Consider the following 22,291-nt stretch of genomic DNA (forward strand, 5'->3'; position numbering starts at 1 on the left):
ACGCCCCCATTGCCCCCCACATCCATCTCCCACAATGCCAACGGGTGAGATGGATGGCTGGGACTTATCTTACCTTCTACTAGACGTATATTTTGAAGGGAAACGGAGTGTGTTGGCATTTTCCCCCCTCTGAAGTATTGATCTTCAGATCATCCTCCCTTGCTCAACCTCCAGCTTGTTTTCAAACCTTGCCCAAGGCTTTGACTGATGTTGGCTGTGAATGCCCTCATATATCTGGCTCTATAAGATGCATACAGTATGTACACACTCACGCACAAAATGCATGTACACACTTACCTATGGAAGACATTGTACAGGTTTGTCAGGAAACTCCATTTGAGTGATCATAATGTTCTGGCGGAGAAAAGTGCTGACAGTCTGAGTGAAGATGTCTAGCAAATGCAGAACTTAGAGTAACTGTGTCTGAGAATGTGGTTGAGGTAGCTGGAAGTGTGAAGTTGGGTGATTCTTAAGTGTATCCTTGGTGTGAATGTGTGTGTGTGTGTATGTGTGTGGTGCTTTTCACTGCCTGTGTGCTTTCATGCAAGTGAGTTAAACCTCCTACAGCCAAAGGCCTTCTCTTTTCCCCATGAATGACTGGTGAACCTGCTCTCACTGAATAGAATCAATTGTACCAGGCTGGCAGCTATGATCTCTCTCACTTACTCACTCACACACATGCTCCTCAAGTTCCTGATGGTATTTTGGTGCAGATGGATTGTCTCTCTTTAACATGTGAAGTTTGAAATTAATGTACATAACCTGTGCACTTCTCTTTCCCTCTCTTTGCTCAATTTGACCCCACCCCCTCCTGAATGTACTTTCCTCATCCCTTTCCTCCACCTCCTTCTATTCCCTCCATCCTCTCTATTCTATCTCCAGCTGAGCATCCAGGCGAGGTCGGAGGTGATAAAGCGAGCCACCAAAGCCCTGCGCCAGCTGGGTGAGAAGAGCAGGAAGAGAGGAGGTGATGGTGAAGGGACGGACCCAGCAGGGATGACTTTTGATGAGGCTCTAGCACACCTGCAACAATCACAAGCCCACCTGGACACTCTGAGCCATGCCTTCATTCTGTCACTCAAAGACAGCCAGCAGGTAGACCCCATCTGCCAGCCTTTTAATCCATTTTATTTTTGAGAGTGAGAGGTACTACTTTTTGTACATGTGTGGTAAATGATCACTAAAAAGTTCATTATACTGTAGAGTTAGACTAGTAATCATCTACACGGAGCACATGGTTAATTTTGGTATCTTTGTCCATGTTAATTAACAGGCAAATTGACCAATCAGCCAATCAACAAAAGTCTTTTTATTTACTGACTTATTCACAACTATTCAAGACACACAAACACGCACACATGTGTACACACACACAAACATACACTTGATCACTCTCACATCCCAGTCTCTTGCCTGTTTATGAGGTCACCTTTATTTTGACATACAGATTGTGTGTGTATGTATTTTGTCTGGGGATGTCTATATCTGTGTGTGTGTGTGTGTGTGTGTGTGTGTGTGTGTGTGTGTGTGTGTGTGTGTGTGTGTGTGTGTGTGTGTGTGTGTGTGTGTGTGTGTGTGTGTGTGTGTGAATTGTGTATTTCCAGGGTGGTTCTGCTCGACTAAGCTCTTCCCAGCCTCACTGGGACCAGTCAAGGGTATATTAATGTAAATCTATGGGCTGCTGTTTCAAATGAGCCCTGCCGTAAGGCCGTATATACAGTATGTACATCATGCTGTATCTCATTAAGCAAAGTCACACTGACTTACCCTGCTGTCACCTCCCTGTGGCTGTGTGTGTGTGCGGGCATGCACAAAATGAATGTAGGGGTAGAGGGCAGAGACATTATGATTTGGCGAGCTGAGTGTTGCTATGCGACCATGAGATACTCATGAAAACTGGTCATTTCTGACCCTCACACTGTGCAAGTTAATAATGTTTAGCCCCTGTTTTATCTGCGTTTAAAAGCGCATACGCTCCATAATAGAGAAGAAGATACAAGCATTACAAGTCATAGCTGTAGGCTAAAGTCACAGGTGCGCACACACAGACACACACACATACACTGCAACCTCTACAATGTAACTTCCCCTCCACTGGTGCAGGAAGCGATTTTATCCTTGGAGATAAATAAAAAGGATATAAGAACCAGGAAAGGGCAGATAAGTAGAGAAAGATAGATAGAAGGAGCCCTGTAGGCTCTGTTTGGCTATACTGTGGTCATTTATCAAGTGTACGTGACCAGCTGCTGGGAATTATACTGGATTGTAGAGGAAGACACCACAGGCGCCTTGACCTGTGATGAGGACAGCAAATTACACATTACAGATATTGTATATGGTACAGTGAAGAAATCCTGGCTCCATAAAATATCTCTTGAAAAGATAATGACAGTTCGTTTTGCTGTGGACAAATGTGTATATGAATTTATATTTCTGGAGTAAAACCTTCCCATATTCCTTGGGTACAATGAATCAAATACTGTGTATGATTTTCATACTGATTATGAAAATCATTCCAACGATGATTATATGCTTCCAAGTGAAACAGCAGGCAAAATTACCACTATTGCTACTTCTAAAAAAGAATTTGTGGTTTTATTCCAGTATCTTATCGTACCAGAATGTACTGCATATCTATCCATCTATCCTTCCATCAATTGATTTTCAAGTCCCTTGGCTGGTAAGAGTAGCCCTGGATCTGCCCCAGACTTTCCTCCTGGTCTCTCATGCCCACAACACCTGTAAAAGGAAGCAGCCAAATGGAATCCCAAACAACCTCAACTAGCTACTTTCAGTGAAACCAGCTACCCTGCAGAAAAGCCTCATATCTCCCACTTGTATCCTTGATTTCTCTTTCATTATCCTAAACTTGTGACCATACTGTAGGTGAGGATTGCACCAGAGAAACTGAGAGCTTAGTTTTGTAGCTCAGCTCTGTCGTCACCACATCCATTGCCCCTAACTGGTGCTCAAACTCTTGATCACTCATGAATAACACCCAAAGATACCTTTGCTCTTCATCTTACGGCAGGTACTTCCCCTCATACCTATACTGAAAGATGTACATTTTACTGAGAGGCAACCATGGTCTCAAACTTGGCAAGCAGACTGTGTGACACCCTGCTGCAGACTGCTGCAGTGCATTTCAGAGATCAAAATTAAGCCAAAAGAATCATTATCATCCACAAAAAGCAGTGATTCCACCCAAATGTTACCAAATAGACACTCTTCCTTGATATTCTAACTATGAATATAAGATGAACATCATATATCTGGAATATATGATAGCCATAAATCATGAATATCATATCAGGAATATCATACATCATATGAATATCAATATCCTGGCCTGAATTTCCTGTCTATGAATATTGCAAACATGAGAGGTGACAAGGGGCACCCTTGTCGGCGTCCATTGCCAACGCTGATTGTGCTTGACTTAATGCCAGGAATGTTAATGTCTTGCACGAAGTGTATAGGGAATTAAGGAAAGCACCCCATACCCTCCCAGAACCTCCCACAGCATACCTTGGGTTCAAAGTTTATACTGTAAGCATTTTCCAGATCTAAAAAAGATAATGTAGACTGGTTTACCAAATTCACAGGCCCCACATATATATATTGTTGGATCTCTGTAAATTAAAGAGTACAGTCTTGACCTGCTCTATGTGAAAAGTGCCCTGAGATGACTTTTGTTGTGATTTGGCGCTATATAAATAAAAATTGAATGATTGATTGATATCTGAGAGAGGGTAAATAGCCGGTTTCCAGACCCAGGGTCACTGTTTTTCATATCCATGTGACATAATAGCCAGACAAAATTACATTTCAGGGTGAATCCGCCCAGCCATTGTGACCATGGCGACACTAATTGCCATTTACATGTCAAATGTGTTTTTTCTTTTCCAAGAAACCAAAGTGGTACATGATACAGCACCTGTATAACAGATGTTCTTCAAAACCTTGCATTACTAGCAATATTGTGCATCTAGTTTCTTTGAAACATTTCACACCCCCGGGTTTTCATTCTGTCAGTAGATTCAGACTTTTTTTTCCCATTGCTATTTCTCCATTTACTCTGGAGTTGCCTCTGTCAACCAGTCTTGGAAGACCTTTATCTCAAGCCTCTTGGCAGCTTTCATCACCACTAGTGTCAACTAGTTTATTCTTCTGTTGGTGCAGTAACATTTAGTTTTAACGTACCCTACCTTGGGAAAATGTTTGGACCAAGTTGACAATTCAGTTAATGGATGAAGAACAACCACTATGAGTTGTGGAAATTTAAGATGAGATCATTTTGGTGTACAAAGAAAATTGCAAATAATTAGATTAAGATAGTAGTAGATTCTATGTTAAGATAAGATAAGATAAGCCTTAATTGTCCCAGAGGGAAATTTGCCATGGACACACAATGCTGCTGTTGTACAGTACCACATAATTTAACTGTATTACACTTCATGCATCTCTTAAATACCTAGAAAAAAAAGTGGTTGTACAATAAATTACCCAGGATAAATACTAAAAATCAATACTCCCAACTAATGAAGCATTACTGATAGAAACATACAGACGTTACCGTTGTTCAAGTTCCTCATCCTAAATCCTGATAATTCACAGGCACTAACACAAACACACATACACCAGACCAGATACAATTTTTTCCAGGGTGAGATTCTCAGCCTTTTTATTGGAAAGGAGAAAAATCAAATCAAATCAAATCAAATCAACTTTATTTATATAGCACTTTACACACAACACAGTTGATCCAAAGTGCTTCACAGCACACAGAGGGGAAGACAAAAACAAAAGAAGGGGAAAAAAGCCCTGTACCCATAACACTTTGTCCTGGATCTCAGGACAGACAGAAGTCTTTGATCAGACGATCTCAGTTCTCTGACAGTGTGATATGGGGACAGGAGTTCTGTAATGTAAGAGGGGGCAAAGCTGTTTAACACCTTGTAAACAAACACCAGGATTTTAAAATCAATTCTGTAGCTAACAGGCAGCCAGTGTAGGGAGACAAGAATGAGAGTAATATGCTCCTTCTTTTTGACCTTGTCAAAACTCTCGCTGCTGAATTTTGAACTAGTTGGAGACAGGATAAACAAGACAGAGGTACAGAGAATTGATCTGAGTTTGGAGATGATACGGAGCTATATGAAGCTTAATTTTACAACCTGAGTGACTTGTTTGTCAAACTTCTATTCTGAGTTGAAAATGACTGCATGTGATTTAACAGAGGGAGCAAATAGGCCAAAATCAGGATAAATAATGTTGGTCAAATGCTGTGGTCCAAATAAAATAACTACTTCTTGTAGGTATTAGGCTCTTGGGGGAGGTAGATCTGTGTATCATCTGCATAACAGTGAAAAGAAATGTTGTGTTTTTGAATAATGTGACCTAGGTCTAGGAGCAATAGGACAGAGTATTTACCTGAGTTAGCAGCTAGAAGGAGGTTATTAGTTATTCTCTGTAATGCAGATTCAGTAGTGTGAAGAGCTCTGAAGCCAGATTGGAATTTTTCAAAAATGCAGTTATGAGCCAGGTGGGAGTTTTTTAAAAATTACTTTTTCAAGGATTTTAGAAAGAAAAGGGAGTTTGGAGATTGGTCTGTAATTTTTGAGGACTGAAGGGTTCTGTTTTTCTAAAAGTTGCCAGACTACTGCATGTTTGTTAGATTGAGTAAAAACAAGGAAAGAAGAGCAGGACAGTACAAAGGACAAGCAGGTTAAGGCCAGAGCCACCCTCTGGGTTAATACCTGTGGAGAACGTAGCACCCAACAACAAACTTAACTCGCTAAAATGTTTTACTTCCCACACCACACTTATCTCCTTAATCTCACTTTCCGGTGCACTCCTTTCACTCACTTTATCTTTTCTTTGATTTCTGTCACTGAAATCTAGTGCATTTTTTCTGTCTTTTGTCTTTTGGAGACTCTTTCCTCTACTATCTTGCATTATTATTTATTTGTCACTATCTGTCTTTTCGAGATATTTTAGAATTTTTGATTAAGGTTGTGAACTTGTATAGTGTTGATTAGTCTTGTACTTTTCTTTCTGTTGCTCACTGTCTTTTTTTCCTGTAATATTTTCCCTGTCTGGTAAAATATGTTGGCTCTACCATACACCATCACTCTTGTTTTGTTTCTTTATTCCAGGAACAGCTGCAGGCTTACAGTCAACTATATGATTTGTCCCGATCCGAGAGGTCAAAAGTACACGAGCTGGCAGTCACCATGGCAACTGATGGGCAGCCTCTGGAGCGCATTGAAGAGCTTCTGCGCTTGGCCGTGGGATCCCTGGACATGTCTGTCAAAAGTGTGCTCCATGATGCAGTAGAGAGAGTTGTGGCCGCACTCAGGTATTTGTCTCTCTCCCTCTGTTGGCTCTGTCTCTCCGTAACATGAGCTGTAGGAAACACAAATTCAATAAACAGCACAAACTCAAAGGTGATCCTTGTCAATACACATGCACAATACCTATGTGCAAAATGTTCCCATTGAGAAACTTTACACTGTAATTTCTCACAGAACACTGCTAAATACAGTACTAGTGTCAACTATTAAGTACAAAACAGATTGCAGGTCTATGACAGTAATTTAACTTCTAAGTCTAGATAGCCTTGGTCAAATAAGAACATAATTTCCTTTATCCACTTGCCTATATAGAGAAGCTGGTTTAAGCTTAACCCAGTGTACTACCAAACCACTACAATTGTATTTTCTAATAGCTACCAAATTCTTCACCATAGTCTTGCTGAAATCACAACTCCTCCCCCTGTTTTAGGGGTCAGAAAGCTTTAAAGTTTATCCCTGTCAGTTTTTCAGAAATCAGTTAATAATAGGACAGCACCGAGAAAATTACACTGTTGGAGGCCCGTGCACTGTGTGCCACCAAAAACATCACCCACTGTGGCAAACCTAACGAAGGCAGGAGGAAAATCAAGTCGTCAGATTGGTGCATGTAATTCCTATTTTGCTTATTTTAATCTCTTTTACATACTCGGTTGCACCTTGTCAAACAACATTATCATCTACATGTATCGCCTCCATACCTGTCTGGTCAGATTCCATACATATGTATGTAAAAATATATGTATCTTTACAACAAGTGAGATTAAGAGAAGGCGGGTATCTATATCCACCTCAAAGCGGGCTACATCATCATGCATATTCTGAAATATTGAAGGACACCTCCTGAACACACCACCTACTGATCTCTGTTGGTTGTTATCAGAAAATTTACTGTATGTGTGGCCACTTTGGGCTCAGCATGTTGGTGGGAAAAACACTGTCAAAACAAATGCCTGAAGTGCTGAATTGAATCTACAGTGGCTGCCTGTGGGAGTTGAGCTCACAGCATTTTATTGGTGTCTTCCTGCTCCCTGCATTCAAAACGAAGTGAGAGATGATTCACTCCGACATTTCTGCAGAGCTGCTGGAATTTAGGGCCTTCGAAAATGCTCGAATATTACACAGCTTAATATCCACAAACCAAAATTTGGATGTTTTTCGAATTTTGATTATTGATGTTGCTTAAAAAAAAAGAAAACTAAACCCATGATAGCAAGTTTCTTTCATTTAACATGCACAGTTTTTTATGTTTGTCCTTTTGTTGAAGAACCTTGTGAAGTGATACTGACAGACCAATGAGCCAGGTTTTACTAACAGGGGTAGATATCACCAGGCCATCTGATTGGCTTGATAAATGAATGCCAATCGCCTTGATTATATTCCTGCCTCATTTCCTGCTTCTTTATGGCTGCTCAATGGCGCATGGTGCAGATAGATGGCACCTGCATTTGCACACACACTCACACACCAGAAAATGCTTATGCACATGCACAGACACTCACACATTTGTAGTTAAGTAGACATGTGGACACTATCCCCGATGAACACACACACACACTCACTCAATACACACACTTTTTCTACATGCGCACACTCTTCCCCTTTCTCTGATTCATTATCTCCTTATAATTAATGCAGCCTGATACAGCTGTTCCCCTCCAGATCTCACTGTGCTCCCACACTAATACACACACACACACTCAGTCTGCGTCTGTGTGTGTGTGTGTGTGTGTGTTCTGTGTGTTGGGTGCAGCCTTATGTATTCACTGGAGGTTTTCTTTCCCTTGAATGTGTCACTCAGTGTTCTTGCATATGAATATCCCCTTATGCATTCAAGCATGAGTATCTGTGTGTGTGTGTGTGTGTGTGTGTGTGTGTGTGTGTGTATGTGTGTGTCCGTTGTTGCAGGGGCTTCCTGAAGCATTGTGTTTGGCAGGGATGAATGAGCTGGTCTTGTTTTTGGTTTTCTTGAAGCCTTCAGTCTGATGCAGCAGGCATACCTGAGCCTCTCACTAATGGCCATCTTTTGTATCTGTCATAACTATTCTGTGTTTGTGTGTTGTTGTGTTATGAGCTTTGAAGAGAAAATGTAAGTGGTAAAACGCAATAAAGAAAATGCTGCGTCGTCTTTTCACCTTTCGCCAGATCATTTGTATGTTGTATGCATGTGTGTGTGTGTGTTGTGTATGTAAGGGCTTGCGTGTTTGTGTGTGTGTGTGTATGTGAATGCACACAAGCCCAGCAGCAGCAAAGTGGAGTTGAGTCAGGGGAAATCACCCTTTTTTTCCCCTTTCTGTCTTTGTGAAGAATGGCCTTCCTCTTGCAACATGCACTACAGTACACACACTCTCTGCAGCATTACCCACAACCACACTGGGAAATACACTAAAATGACGCTGCAGAAAGATCACAAATTTTAAACACCCTTTTAAGCGCACCTACAGTATTATTCTGTGCCATTATCACTGACACCTCATTTGAAAAGAGAAACCTCTTTTATCAATGTTAAATGATTAAATTAATATATATTCTGGTGAATTTCTCCAGCATCGTCCCTGGAGCCTGTGAACTTGTACTGTTGGAGACAGTTTTTAAATGTTTTTCTGTTGCTTAGTTTCTCTAGGACTGAAAATAATTTCATGATAGTTCATTTTTACAAAGCTGCCTTTGCTTCAAACATTTTAATCGCTGCCAGACACGTTTTTAACTAACACTGTCCCTGAGAAGAAAGCCTTTGATTTCCTTTTTTTTCTCTCACCAGTTGTCCCTCGACATTGTGGTAATTTGAAAATCTTATCTTAATTAGCGCATTATGTAAGATGATTGTGGTGATGTGGTTTGTTTTTCAGTGGAGACCCAGACACCCTGACAAATTACCCACAACCCCTCAGGGTCTTGGAGGCCATGGTGACCGCCGTGCACAACAGTGTGCAGAGTGGGTAGGTTACGTACGTCCACTCACACACAAACACACAAACCACATGGATATTAACATATACTGTATTTGTAGAGACTTACTCTTGGTGACATTTATTTCTTTCCTTAAACTAAATTGTTCTCATAGAGCAGAGGATCAGATGAAATGCTTGTGAATCAAATAATTCACAAGCATGTGTACATAAACTAAAATAGTGTTATTTTTTTGAGTCATACATAAATCAAACAAGCTTCAAAGATGTTTCTCCACTTCTGTCACTCTCTCTTTACACTCTGCCTCTTTTCAGCTCTATTAAAAGTCTGAAATTAATACATGAAGGGTGTCTAATGCCAGAAAAATGTTAGGTAGTTAAATCAACAAGAATCACCTGCCAAACTGCCTGGTAGCTTTTTTTGAGATGACAGCATTTTGACAGAACTGGTTTTACCCTAGCCTGCTCTTTGTGACCATTAGCCAAACAAATAAAAATAATCAAAATTTTTTTTATACACAAATACAGCAAAAAAATTGAAAAGAAAACCAAAAACTTCAACACCTACTCTCTCTATCTCTGTCACCTCATCTCTGCCTCACTCCTGCTATCTGACCGCTGTTGTTCTCACCCTCCTCTTCTCACAGCATGGTGACTTCAGATGACCTGCTGGCGTGGCTGCGTCCATTCTGCGGTGATGCGTCGCTACCTGTGCGGCCTCGGATCGACGTGCTGCAGATCCTGGAGAGTAACTTCAGCCTCCGGGACAGTGATGTTCGTCTTCTGCTGCTCTACAGAACTCAGGCTGTTCTCAAAGACAGAGAGGTAACGTGCACAGATACCTGTCCCGCATACATACACGTATGACTCATAAGTCCCTTACTAACATAGTGTGAATTTGAGAGATGTTAAGTATACATTACTTGAGGAAGAACTTTAATCTCAAGTACTTTAAAACGGAGCCCTGGTACTTGATCTGAAGGAGGCTACAGATGTCTGGATTTTTTTTCTTTCCTTTTCTTTTCTTCAAGGTCATAACATCAAATAGAGGGTCATAAATTTTGAAAAGGCACGGGGAATTGATGGGCGGAGAGATGAGATAAGTGGAAGGAGAAGAAATGGGGTTGTGAAGACATGAAGGGGATAGATAAATAACTCAATCATCCTGCCATGAAACATATGAATGTTGACATGTGCCTTCCCATCATGTAACATTATGGACTTGGGCTGTAAAAAGATCATTTTTTACTGCTGGTCACAGGGATAAGTAGGAGGAAGGAGCTCTTTACTGATTTAAATGTATTCCATGAATTACTAGCATGTGTTTCATAAGCCAGAAGTTAGTCAGATAAAATGATGTTGCTCTTTATTTGAATCTTTATAGGAGGAAATAAATGTTAAATCTCAGGATGTAATTCACTCATGTCTTTCAATGATTGTTTAAAAAAAACATTTCTAAAGGTATTCTATAACAGTTGAGACCTCACTGCAAAAATACATTCATAGAACCTGTAAAGAGTGAACAAAAATGTGATCTAACAAAATCTGATTGAAAATGGCAGCTGTGCATCAGAATATGAGCATGAATATGTGTTCTGAAACTTGATGCTTACAGAAACTCGTCTCGCTGTATATAATGCAGTCCAGTGTTTACTATTCTAGAATGTTAAAATTTTCAAATACACAGTTATGCTTGACAAAAGGAAAATAATAGACCTTATACAAAATCAAGAGGATTGCAGTGGCAAAAACACATAAGGCTGTGGTTGGGGTACAGGCCCATTTTAAGATAACTCACTTAAGAATATACCAGCTACAAATGAGAGTGAATCATTTGTTTAAAGAGATCATCATTACCTTAAATTGAATCTGTGGAAGCAGGTCCTCAGAAGTAATTTGAACTGTGCTTTAGTGGGTTTTTCGCAACAGAAAATGTCTTGCCAATGAAGATTCTGGCTCCTTTAGTCTTACTAATAGAGATAAATGTATTGGTTGGTTAGTTAATGTAAATTTAAAACCAACATTTGCAACACATACAATATAATAAGGCACATAAATGCTTGTGAGCATTTCTTAATCCTTTGTATATTTGCAGTAGTATGTAATACTGTGGATGTATAGTATCTGTGTTTGCTGGTTGTTTGCATATGTATATGTTTGCACATGCGGGCCTCCTCCGTCCCTGGTGTAACCTACTATTGAGTGGCTAGTCATTAAGTTTCCTGACTAATTATTGGCCTGTGCTGGTTAATTAATGTGTAAATGTATGCGCACAGCCGTGGGCCATTGTCAGTGCAGGTAGATAGGTGTGTGGGCCCAGACTCTTTAACTAATTGGGTGCACTCCCGACATTTGGCAGGCTCTGACGAATCACACTCACACAGGCAGGCGCACATGTGCAGTCTTAAGGGAGTGTGCATCCAAGGGATCAGTTAATTAATCTTGTAAAAGAAGTCTCGATGTAAGAGCGAGACTCATTTCGGATGAAGTGCCACTTTCTCTTCTCTTACATTTTGCCCCCTTAATTGGAGTGACACTTCATTGTCTCCACTAGCTGTTGCCCAGCTGAAAGCAGTGGCACAGTACTCATGTTGGCTAGCCTGGTATCACCCCTAAGAAGAGCTGGCACTAATGGCAGCATGTTGATGCCCCGAGGCCGTGCCAGAGACCTGGTAGTGCCCCTCTCTGACCTCATCGTGCTGGCGTACAGCCAGAATGAGAGGAGATAGTAGAGGAAGAGGAGGAAAGGGAAGTGGTGCGCTCGGAGAACACCGCTGACAGAAGCGACAGGGGGAAAGAGGGAAGGAAAGGAGTTGGTATTGTTCCCTCTCTGTCCCCTCAGTCCCTCAACTAATCAGCAACTCCCTTCTGTGTCCCACAGGCTACCAGAGACGCACACACAAAGCCACTGTATCCATATTTTACTGCAGCCCTCCTGTGTAGTACACACATACGTATGCACACTCACTTACTCACACACAAACGGACTGCCTGCTGTGATTTCCATGACAACCAGGCTGTCGAGCCACAGTTTGTGAGTGAAACTGATAGCAGTAGTATGTTTAAGTTGGAGCATCTCTCATCTTTCCTTTCTGCCGCTGTCTGTTTGCTGTTCTGACAAAGGCGCCTGATTAGTACTGTCGTCTGCGATCAAAGGCAGCTGCGAAATAGCTATATGTGCTCGCACACGCACACGCACACACAGCTATACACACAAATGTACAGAACTTTCAATGACTTTAGACACACATATATATACAAGCACACACATGCACAGACAGACACTATATACCTCTTAATTCAGACATGAGATGTAACCAAATAACCAGGCTAAGCTAACGTTCCTTTGATCTAAGGAATGAATCTCTCCTCTCTATCCTCACTCTTCGCTTTCTCTCTGTCCGTATCTCTTCCTATCTCTGATGTGCAAAGTGTAAATCTCCACCTCTCTTTGTGATCCTTTCTGGCTCTCTCTTCTCCTCAGTATCAACAATGCTGAAATGCTATTTATGAATCAAAGGAGTAAAGCAAAACTTATTTCACAGAGCTCCCATGGACCTCAAAAGTCTTTTTTTTCCATTAATTGTTTGCTTCAAATTAAGAAAAAGGAAACTTATATTTCATTTTGGAAAGAGTTATTCCACTACTGAGAATAAAACAGAAATGTGTTCATTGATCAAGAGAGAGAATATTAGAGGAGATAAAACTACAGGCTGGCTTTTTTGATTAGTTTTTGATTATTCAGGATCAAAATTGCCGTCATTTGTGCCTTTTATCATGCAACAACTCGGCTTGGTTAATTGTCACTGATAAATTACAGCCATTATGCTAGACTTGCATTATGTCTGCCCGTTTTTCCCTGTTGAAACAGTTTGATTTATGTAGAGATGTGGGTCCTATTTAAAATGCAACAAGGAGACTAAAAAGCCAATAATTAGTTGTGGGTTCGGAAAATGCAGACTATTAAATACTATTAAGACTTATTGGGAGGAAAATAGTAATGTTACAGATACAAAGCATAATGTCAGGGTGATGTTGGTCAGCTGTGACATTTTGCCATTATTATTGTGACTGAATTCATCTGCCCTGCCAAAGTGACCTCACCTGACCATGACTTTCTGGCAGACGGGGCAAGCAGAAAGAAAATTATGATATTCTTTTACAACCTATACAGGAAAGATATAGTTTCTAGAGAAAACAGATATTTTTTTTGATACAAGGACTTATTAATATTAGTTCAGGCTGTTATTCCTTTGGTTGGAGACCTTCCAGGCAGTTGGCAGCCTGTCAGACCAAAATGAACTGCAGCAAATAGGGTCAATGGAAAAAAACACTTCAAGCCAAAAACACAATATTTCAACCACCATAACAAAATAAAACAATGATTTTTTTATTAGATTTTTTAAAATTCCTCTCTGACCTCACTCGTGTTTTCTGTTCAGACGCAGGAATGGTTTGACATTTTAGGAAATACGCTTATTTGCCGAGAGTTCGATGAGAAGATTGATACCACTCAATCTTAAAATAAGGAGTTTCTATCTATAACTTTGTCTAATAGGCCACATCTTTTGCAGTTAGTACTGTATGTAAATAATACACTAGAAATGCTAGCTGTTCCTGGGTTTTTGTCTGATAACCTGCCAACAGGCTCTCAGATCTCTGACCTTGGGGCTCGCGGCCTGAATTAAAGTCAAACCAATTTATGTCAAAAAATCAGAACTTTCGCTTTAAATTTCACCAAAATAAAAGATCCAAAATAATATCCACCAGTCCACAAAGCCCCCTGGCCAAATTTCCGAACCAAATTTGAATTCAGAGTACAGTGTAGCTGAAAGTCTACTGGCTCTGCAGCTTTCTTTTCATTCTCCTGTCTCCTGATAACCTGGCTGTGTGTGTGTTTCAAGGCTGCATTGTGTATTCCAACATATCTGATTCACTTACTGTGTAATCCTCCATCCTTGCCTCATTGCCTTGTGTGCACACAGTATATCAAAAAAATCCTCAGATCCTCACAGTCTGTTAGGATCTGAAAATTGTTGTAGTAGTCACATGGGCTGTCCAAGCCTCCTCCTGCATGTTTCCATATACAGTATTTTGGAATTTCTCTATCATATATCCAGACAGACAAACACACATGCATTTAAGCATGCAGACCTATGATAGGACTAGACAAACACTAGTGTGATGGATGCTGTTTAGTCCAGTGGTATCCAGACTGGGTCAGGCAGGGCCATGTCAGTGGAAAGGCCACTGCATGATTCACAGCTGCTGCCTCGCACACACCCAGTGATGATGGATCAGAGGGAAACAGAGAATTAGAGAGAGAGGAGAGGGAGAGATAGTAGGGACAATAATGATGGATTGGAGACATAAAAAGAGAAAGATTCAAAGATGCTATTGAAACAGAAAGAGAGAAGAGGCTGCTTACCATTCCAATACATCATGCTTCCTTTCACCTTTAGCATCCCAACACACTCAGTCACAAGCACACACACACACACAAACACAAACACACACACCTAAAAAGGGAGGTATTAATGAGCTCAATTCAAATGGGTGTGAGAGGTGAAGCCAGGGATAGATTTTGTGACTTCATCATGAATGATTAGTCATAACAGCAGGGCGTCCAAATGTCACCTCTGCCAAGATTGGAGGGTCGTTCTGTCTGTGTGCATTTCTCAGTGTGTATATTGTGCATTTGGCCTTTATGCCACCAACAACAATATACTTTGGGTTATTTGTTTATGGCGCTTCACAGACAAATGTCCAATATGTGTGCTTATACTGCATGTGTATAAATGCTTATAATTCGTTCTTGCCATGGCCTTGATTTTGTCATGAGGAAATAGTAATTACTGTGCTAAATCCCATGGCAGTGCTAACGTTAAGGCCCACATCAGCCTTACACAACACACACACACATATACACACATACATATAAACACCACAATGAAGGAAGGTGAGCCCGGTCATTGCAACAAGGTCTTCACACCTGTGTGCACTCTAAATGTTGCAGAGCGTAGGGAAAGGTTGTATAGGAAAATCACCTGCATGTGTGTGTGTACATGTGCATGAAGTCATCATCCAAGCTCATCACCCCATGATCATCAACAGCGATAGCAGATTCATACTACAAGCCCCTTTCCCCCCTGTCAGTGTCATGGATCATTTGCTGTGACACATTGTTTTGGTGCTGTGCTGTTTGGCCTTGCAGTGCATTGCCTGTCTAATATGGATGAACTGAGCAGAGCAGAGCAGAGCAGGCTGTGTAGTTGCACTCTGTCAGCTTACAGTCTGCAGCTACATAGCCTCTGGACCCCACACGTTAGCCCTGATCTAGCCTTCATTTAACTTTCCTGAAGCACGCCTATATTTCTTTTCATTTTACCTCTTAAAATGTACTGTTTTTTGCTCCTTCCCACTTTTTACTTAAGACAAACACATTCTATTTAGGGCTGGGCAATATGGCCAAAATCTCATATCCCGATATAGGTCATTTCATATCCAGATAACGATACCCCCCGCCCCCCCGCTAGCATAAAGCCGCCTCCGTGTGTGCTTTTACACAGCATGCAGGTGGATTCAGAGACGTGACGGAGACCAGACTGATCAGAGCTGTAAACTCTGCCATGAGGGAGGACAAAGACGTTACTAGCACAAGGGAAGGACATTTCTCTTCGTTTGATAAGATTAAAAGTTAAGTTTAACTTTTCTGTCGGCTTCCCGACTTTAAAAAAGACAAGAGGAAAAGAGAGAGAGGGTGAGCAGCGGTGGTCGAGTGAGCTAGAGAGTGAAGAGAGGGAGCGCTGGTAGTGAGGAAGCCGTTGTATCAGATCAATAAAACATTATTTTCTGATTGTTTCACAGCGGTTATGTTCTAAAGCACAAACACGCCCACATCCCCACACACATCTGCTCAACACTGCGGCTGGTACTCCGCACCTGATGGTCTGAGTATGGGCTAAGGGGCTATAGAGAGCAGAGGAGAGTAGTGCGACCATAAATGACAGCAAAACGCAGCAGAGACTCTCACACTGAATAACACAAATAAAGACGATGACCGTCGGTATACGTACTCACTACCTGAAACTGGAATTATGCTTCTTCGAAGATACGCGTTAACATCTCTTGAACCTACGCAAGGAAGGGTATTATGGGTGACCATAGGTCGCAAAGACTCGCAGAGGAGTCACCTGCACACCTTCCAAATCTCAACAATGTGTAGTGCAGAAGTGTGCATCAAGCAAGTTGATTGATGGATTCAGTTGCTGTCAGGAGGCAGGTTTGAAACAGAGACAAAAGCAAACATAAACTTGCTACATACAAGTATAAAAGCAACGGCCACAAGAATGTCTCCAAGCGATCCCATGCACGTTCACCTACGTGCATCCAGAAAACCAAAATTCTACCTTTGCCGTATTCAGTTGTGTCTTTTTTTACTTAACATTTGTCGCTTTTCTTTCATTGCCACTGTATTTAGCATCTCACAGTCATCATGGCATCCAGACACACTCAGCACACCTAAATCAAACTCCTGCATTTGTAATAGATCACACATCCTGCTTTTGGCTTTTACTTTACTTCTATTTGTCTCTCTCTTGTTGTCTTCTTCCTGCTCTCTTAATCAGCCTCCTCTCACTCAACCTTTTAACCTTTCTGTAGAAAGATAGGATGGTGATTCTCAATTTGTATGCACCGATTAAGCAGAAAATTACAGAATTCTCAAGTTTCTGGACAGGATGTAATGGGGGGAGGAGCATACGCACGGATGCACAGACAGAGACAGACCTGGACATCTCAAATGGATAAGCCATGATGTGCATTTGCATACCGTCCACATACACACATAGCTGACACACATAGTTTGTTACATGATTGGTGGTGTTAGGAAGTGTGAATATTTGAAGTGTACAAGTATTTGAAGTGTCTGGGTTTTCATGCATGTATGCATGCATTTATGAAAATGTCTGTGATCATGTATGTATGTTCTCCCCTTCTGCTGTAGTGTAAAACACCCTACTCCATCTGTGCTTTATCTGAATATTAAGGCCACCATTTGAAGCATGCAAAACCACAGTGCCAAGATTACCTAGGATTCATAGACTTAGCCCTGAAAGACATCCAAGAGAGACATAATAAGTAAAAGATGACAACTGCACAGACGGGTGGCACATTTCATTGTGGCTAAAATATTTGTTTGATATGACAGAGATATAAACAGACACAAAAGTGGGTGTGTTGGTTGACAGAGCAATGTGTTTTGCTGCTGATCATTGCCATTTTTCCCCTCTGGTGCCATCATCATCATCATTGGTGGTCACTCGAGGCAAGAATGACTGTCCTCTCCATTGGGTCGTCTACTTGTGGGTCTTCAGACGGCTGTAGAGGCTGATCCGCAATCCACATACTTTGGTGCAGTGTGGGCAGGGGAGAGTGGTGGTGGTTGGTGGTGGTTCCATTTCATGATGTGCAGCTTCTTCCTGCACGGATTTCTTCCAGGAGTGCCTGTCCAATGCTAAGTGCTCCCAGTTGTTCAATGTGATGTGGAATTTCTTCAAACTGGTCTTGATATTGTCCTTGAAACATTTCCTTTGTCCGCTGGGGGCTTGCTGATCTTCCTTCAGCAGGGATCTGTTTGGGGAGATGTGCGTTGGAGGTGCAGATGACATGGCCCGTTCATTGGAGTTGGTGCTGTGTTATTGTGGTGGTGATGCTGGTCATGTCGGCTTCCTCCCAGAACGCTGAAGTTGGTGCGTCTGTTCTCCCAGCTGATCCTCAGAATCTTTCATAAGGATCTTTGGTGGTGTTGTTCCAGGGCTCTCAGGTACCTGCTGTAGGTGGTCCATGACTCGGCTCCATACAGTAGGGTGGGGAGGACAATGGCTCTGTTGACCAGGAGTTTTGTTTGGGCCTTTAGGTCTCGGTCTTCAAAGACTCTTTTCCTGAGTCTGGCATAGGCTCCACTGGCCCAACTCAGGTGATGGCTGACCTCAGAGTTGATGTCAGTGTTTGAAGAAAGAAGGCTGCCAAGGTCGAGGAAGTGGTCAACATTTTCAAAAATGGTGTAGTCCACTTTTATGTTGGGCTGGGTAGATGGCTGGTTGGATGGAGATTGATGTAGGATGTTTGAGCCTAGGCCCAGAGCTTTCAGGATGCCCTGGAGGTCTTCTGCGGAATGTGCTGCAATGGCATTGTCATCTGCATACTGAAGCTCCATGATGGTGGTGTTGCTGACAATCCATGGAGAAGGATTGTCACCTCTGGTGCACACACACACACTTACACACTTACATATTGCACACGTATCGACAAATGGGTATAATTCGGCTGTCTTGATCCAGTGCAAGTTGAAACCTTCAAGAGAACTTCAGGAATTGTCACACCAGAAGAGACTGTGTGGAGAAAAAAAGACAGAGATTTGCAGGGGTGAATGCCAGGTGAAGAGGAGAAGCTGAACAGGCAAGTTGAAAAAGATTTGTCTGATGAAAGCGAATGAGCCAGGACTGGAGCGCGAGGGTTATACAAGATGGGAGTGAGGAGAGCAGAGTCTCTACCCCAAGTAGATAAATAATACATGTGATGGGGTTGATGATTCAGTCAAAAAACGCCAGAGAGGAGGCAGTGCAATAAAATAAACAAGAAAAGAGGGGATGTGGAGAGGGAGACAGACAAGAGGAGAAATAAGGAGAAAAGAGCCTTAGGGCAGTTGAAGTGATAGAAGTGGTCAGCACAGAGCCAGATGAGAAAGACTGAAAAATTCGAGATGAAGGGGGGGCACTCATGCACTTTTATCTTTTTTGGCAAGTTCTGCTCTGTAGCACCAGGTAAAGGCTTTACTTGAACTGGCATGATTCAACCTAAGAATATGTGTGCTCAAGCTTAAACATCCTCTCACATCTACGTCTGAATTACTGTTTCAACTCTGTGTAATTTAAATTTTACATTTAAGGCATTTAGCTGATACTCATCTTATCATCATGTGTGTTCTTGTGTGTAAATGCACACACATGCAACGCATCTTTAGTATTTTCCCTTCTCCTTGGCCTTCCTCACTCCTTGAATAATCATCAGCTCCTATACGCATGCATGATTAAGGACAGGTAGGAGTCTTGTGCAAAAATGGGCTTAATATTAAAATATACTGTAACGTCTACTTATGCGTGTGCTTAATATTGATGTCTGGCACCGTGGTGGGCGTGTGTGTCAAGATGGTTTCAAGCTACAAGCTTGTTCTTTCCTTCTAACCTTGATCTACTCTTTCTCTCTAACCACTCCTCTTCTGTGTTTTGTCTTCTGAGCTCCCCCTTCTCTTATCTTCTCTCCTCTCACTCTTCTTCCTCTCCTGAGGCGTGTACCATTATGTATACTCAGGTGTCATGTTATACAACGCGGATGTACCCCAGATTACAGAGAGAGAGCAAGAAAAAACATAACAAATAGAAGGAGAGGTTAGAGAAGCTGTATTTGTGTGTCGTCGCACTCATCTTGTCATGTCATACTTTGCATGCACAAGGGTGTCTGTGTGCATTTGTTTGTTCTCTACGGTCGTGCATGTCTTTATCTTTGCGCTTATGTTTCGTCTGCATGTTTTATGTGTTTCACTTTCAAGCTGTAATAAACTCCCTAACCCCCACAGGCCCCGAGGCTTTGCCCTTTCGGTGTTTGCTTCTCTTTGCTCTCATTTTGTCTGAAACCTGCGCTCTCTTATCATCCCCGCTCACTTTCTCGGCATCGCTCACTCTCTCCCTCTCTCTCCCCGCCTCTCTCTCCCCTTGTGAAGTGTGCGACCTCTGCAACATTATTCTGCCCATCGCTTGGGACATTAGCCAGAGCGGGTCAATGAATATTGATGAGCTCATTCGGAGCACACTCAGTAAAGGCCAGACACAGAGATCTCTGGATCCCACGGCACTCCCAGTCCGATACACTGACATACCCACATCCAGTGTTTTCCCCCCTCTCCCTTCCGTAGCTCACCCTCTCCCTCTCAGGTCAAGGACTCAGATAATTGCCAAGTCACAGAGAAGATTATCAGGCAGATTTGTTGATGGGGGCATAAATTCACTTGTATTTTACTAACTGCTTTTGTCCACAGGGGCCTCTAAAATCAACACAAAATGAAAGTTCCTTGTAGTAACTCTAAACAATCTAGTTAGAATAGACAAGAAAGCTGAAAGAACACATTTTGTTTGTAGATAATGCATTACCCAAAGGCAATGTGCAGTATCTGCATTTTTTATTAGTATGCAGATTCTATGGCAACCATTTTGGGGCAAACATAATCAGCCTAAAAAGGGGATAAATAGAAGGCATTAAAACTTTTCTCTCTACACCAGCCTGAAAACTATAAAGCTTTTTTTCCTCAACTTCACTGCCTCTGTAGGTACTGCTCCCTGCCTATGAAGGCAGTATGTTTGCAAATAAGAAAAAATTTAATAGAATGTCAGTTACAAAAATTGGTTACCACATTGGCAGGAGGGAGGAGGAGTAGTTCAATTATCCTCTGTTGAACAAGTCCCTGGCCAGCAACAGTAGTGCTTTTGGGGGTGGGCCAAGAAAGTCCAAAATGAAAAGTTAGTTCTTCTCGGGGGACTGACAGTCACAACATGTTAACATGAACATCAAGTAATATACAAGTCATGAAAATCTTTTTAGTAAAACCTCAAGAAAATCTGAACTCAGAGTTGGGTGATGAGCTGTCTAAAACTGACATAATTAAATTATTGCGTTGACTCTGGAGCATTTTCTATGCCATGATATTTAATAAAAAAGCTATCCTCCATTTATTCTGCTCATTTGATAGAAAAACGTAATTGTTAATGCTCACCACCATGATTGGCAGTGGTAATAAGATGTGACGACTGAGAGGGAGAGAGCTGTCAAGACAGTGATGGTAGTACTCATCATTAACCTGTCTACCATAGTGTTAGCGCACAGTGGTGATGATTTGTTCAGCACATACTTTAACAAGTCATTCACAGGGTCAGCTCTCGTCAGCTGTGAAGACATGACACACATGAGGCATGTGTGTGGCCTAATGTAGCAACTGGTGTGTAAATGGAGCTTTTGCTGTTTATTCTTAGTTGTACTGACCATCTGAATTAGTGTGTGTCGGTTTGTGGTTTCTGTTCACATGTGTACCTGTGTCATTCCTGCCTTGAAAAGCGGTAAGTGTCTTTTTCCATTAAATACATGTTTCTTATCAATTCCATTCCATTGCTAGGTTGTTTTGAAGCAATCGATACTGGAAGCCTGATTCAACATTCCCATACTGTAAGCTTCTAGTTTTCATCTAACTGTGCTTTCAAATTACATTTATGCCAGTTGAATTGTCTGCTTGAAAGGTTTTGACTTATATAGCTTACAAAAAAGAGGCTATTATCTAGTTGTTCAATGAGAGGCTCAAAGGGAAATATTGCAACGTTTTATGTGGATGTCCAATCAGTGTTAATGGTGAATGTAGTCAATTGAAGCAACAAATTCCTCAGTGCTATATTGACTGAGACAGCTGAGTTTTCCTGCTTATGGAGCTGTGCCAGCAGTGCCAACATGTACCAGGGTGCATTGCGCAAAAGCTTCTGACGCCAAACCCCCATGCTGAAATTCATTGTAGAAGAATGATTCAGTTTCTGTTGGCATCAGAGCACAATTTGAGCAAAGGCACCACCAGTCGCTGTTTGCTCTCAGCAGCTCAGGTTCTGGATGGTCCCCACTGGAAAATCCTCTTGCATGGCTAATGTAGCCGCAGCCTCAGCCTTACTCCACTCAGTTAAGTCAGCCAAAACACGGTAAAATGTATCCTCGTTCATAACATCCTTTGCACTCATATTTTGGGATGCCATTTTCACTGTTGAAAATGTAGCTAGTCTGCATTACAAGCGAAGAGAACAAGGAAGTTTTGTTTTTGAGCGGCATCTAGAACACACTCCCTGGCTACCCAGAAGGGGAGACTAGCTGGAAATAACCTGTAGTTCTTTCTTTCCCCTACTTCACTGTACACGTCATATGACAGCACTGGTACTGAAAGAA

General features: G+C 41.7%; 1 protein-coding gene across 1 annotated transcript in view; it reads left to right on the forward strand.

The window, feature by feature from the left end:
- nbas (NBAS subunit of NRZ tethering complex) overlaps window positions 1–22,291 on the forward strand; it is a 160,108-nt gene that overhangs the window by 109,329 nt on the left and 28,488 nt on the right. Inside the window, exons 46-49 of the mRNA XM_042389831.1 lie at window positions 883–1,095; window positions 6,159–6,361; window positions 9,203–9,292; window positions 9,910–10,087. Of these exons, the coding sequence (XP_042245765.1) occupies window positions 883–1,095; window positions 6,159–6,361; window positions 9,203–9,292; window positions 9,910–10,087 (684 nt within the window). The remainder of the gene's footprint in view (window positions 1–882; window positions 1,096–6,158; window positions 6,362–9,202; window positions 9,293–9,909; window positions 10,088–22,291) is intronic.

This window comes from Thunnus maccoyii, chromosome 17 (assembly GCF_910596095.1).
Source record: "Thunnus maccoyii chromosome 17, fThuMac1.1, whole genome shotgun sequence".
Taxonomy (NCBI): domain Eukaryota; kingdom Metazoa; phylum Chordata; class Actinopteri; order Scombriformes; family Scombridae; genus Thunnus; species Thunnus maccoyii.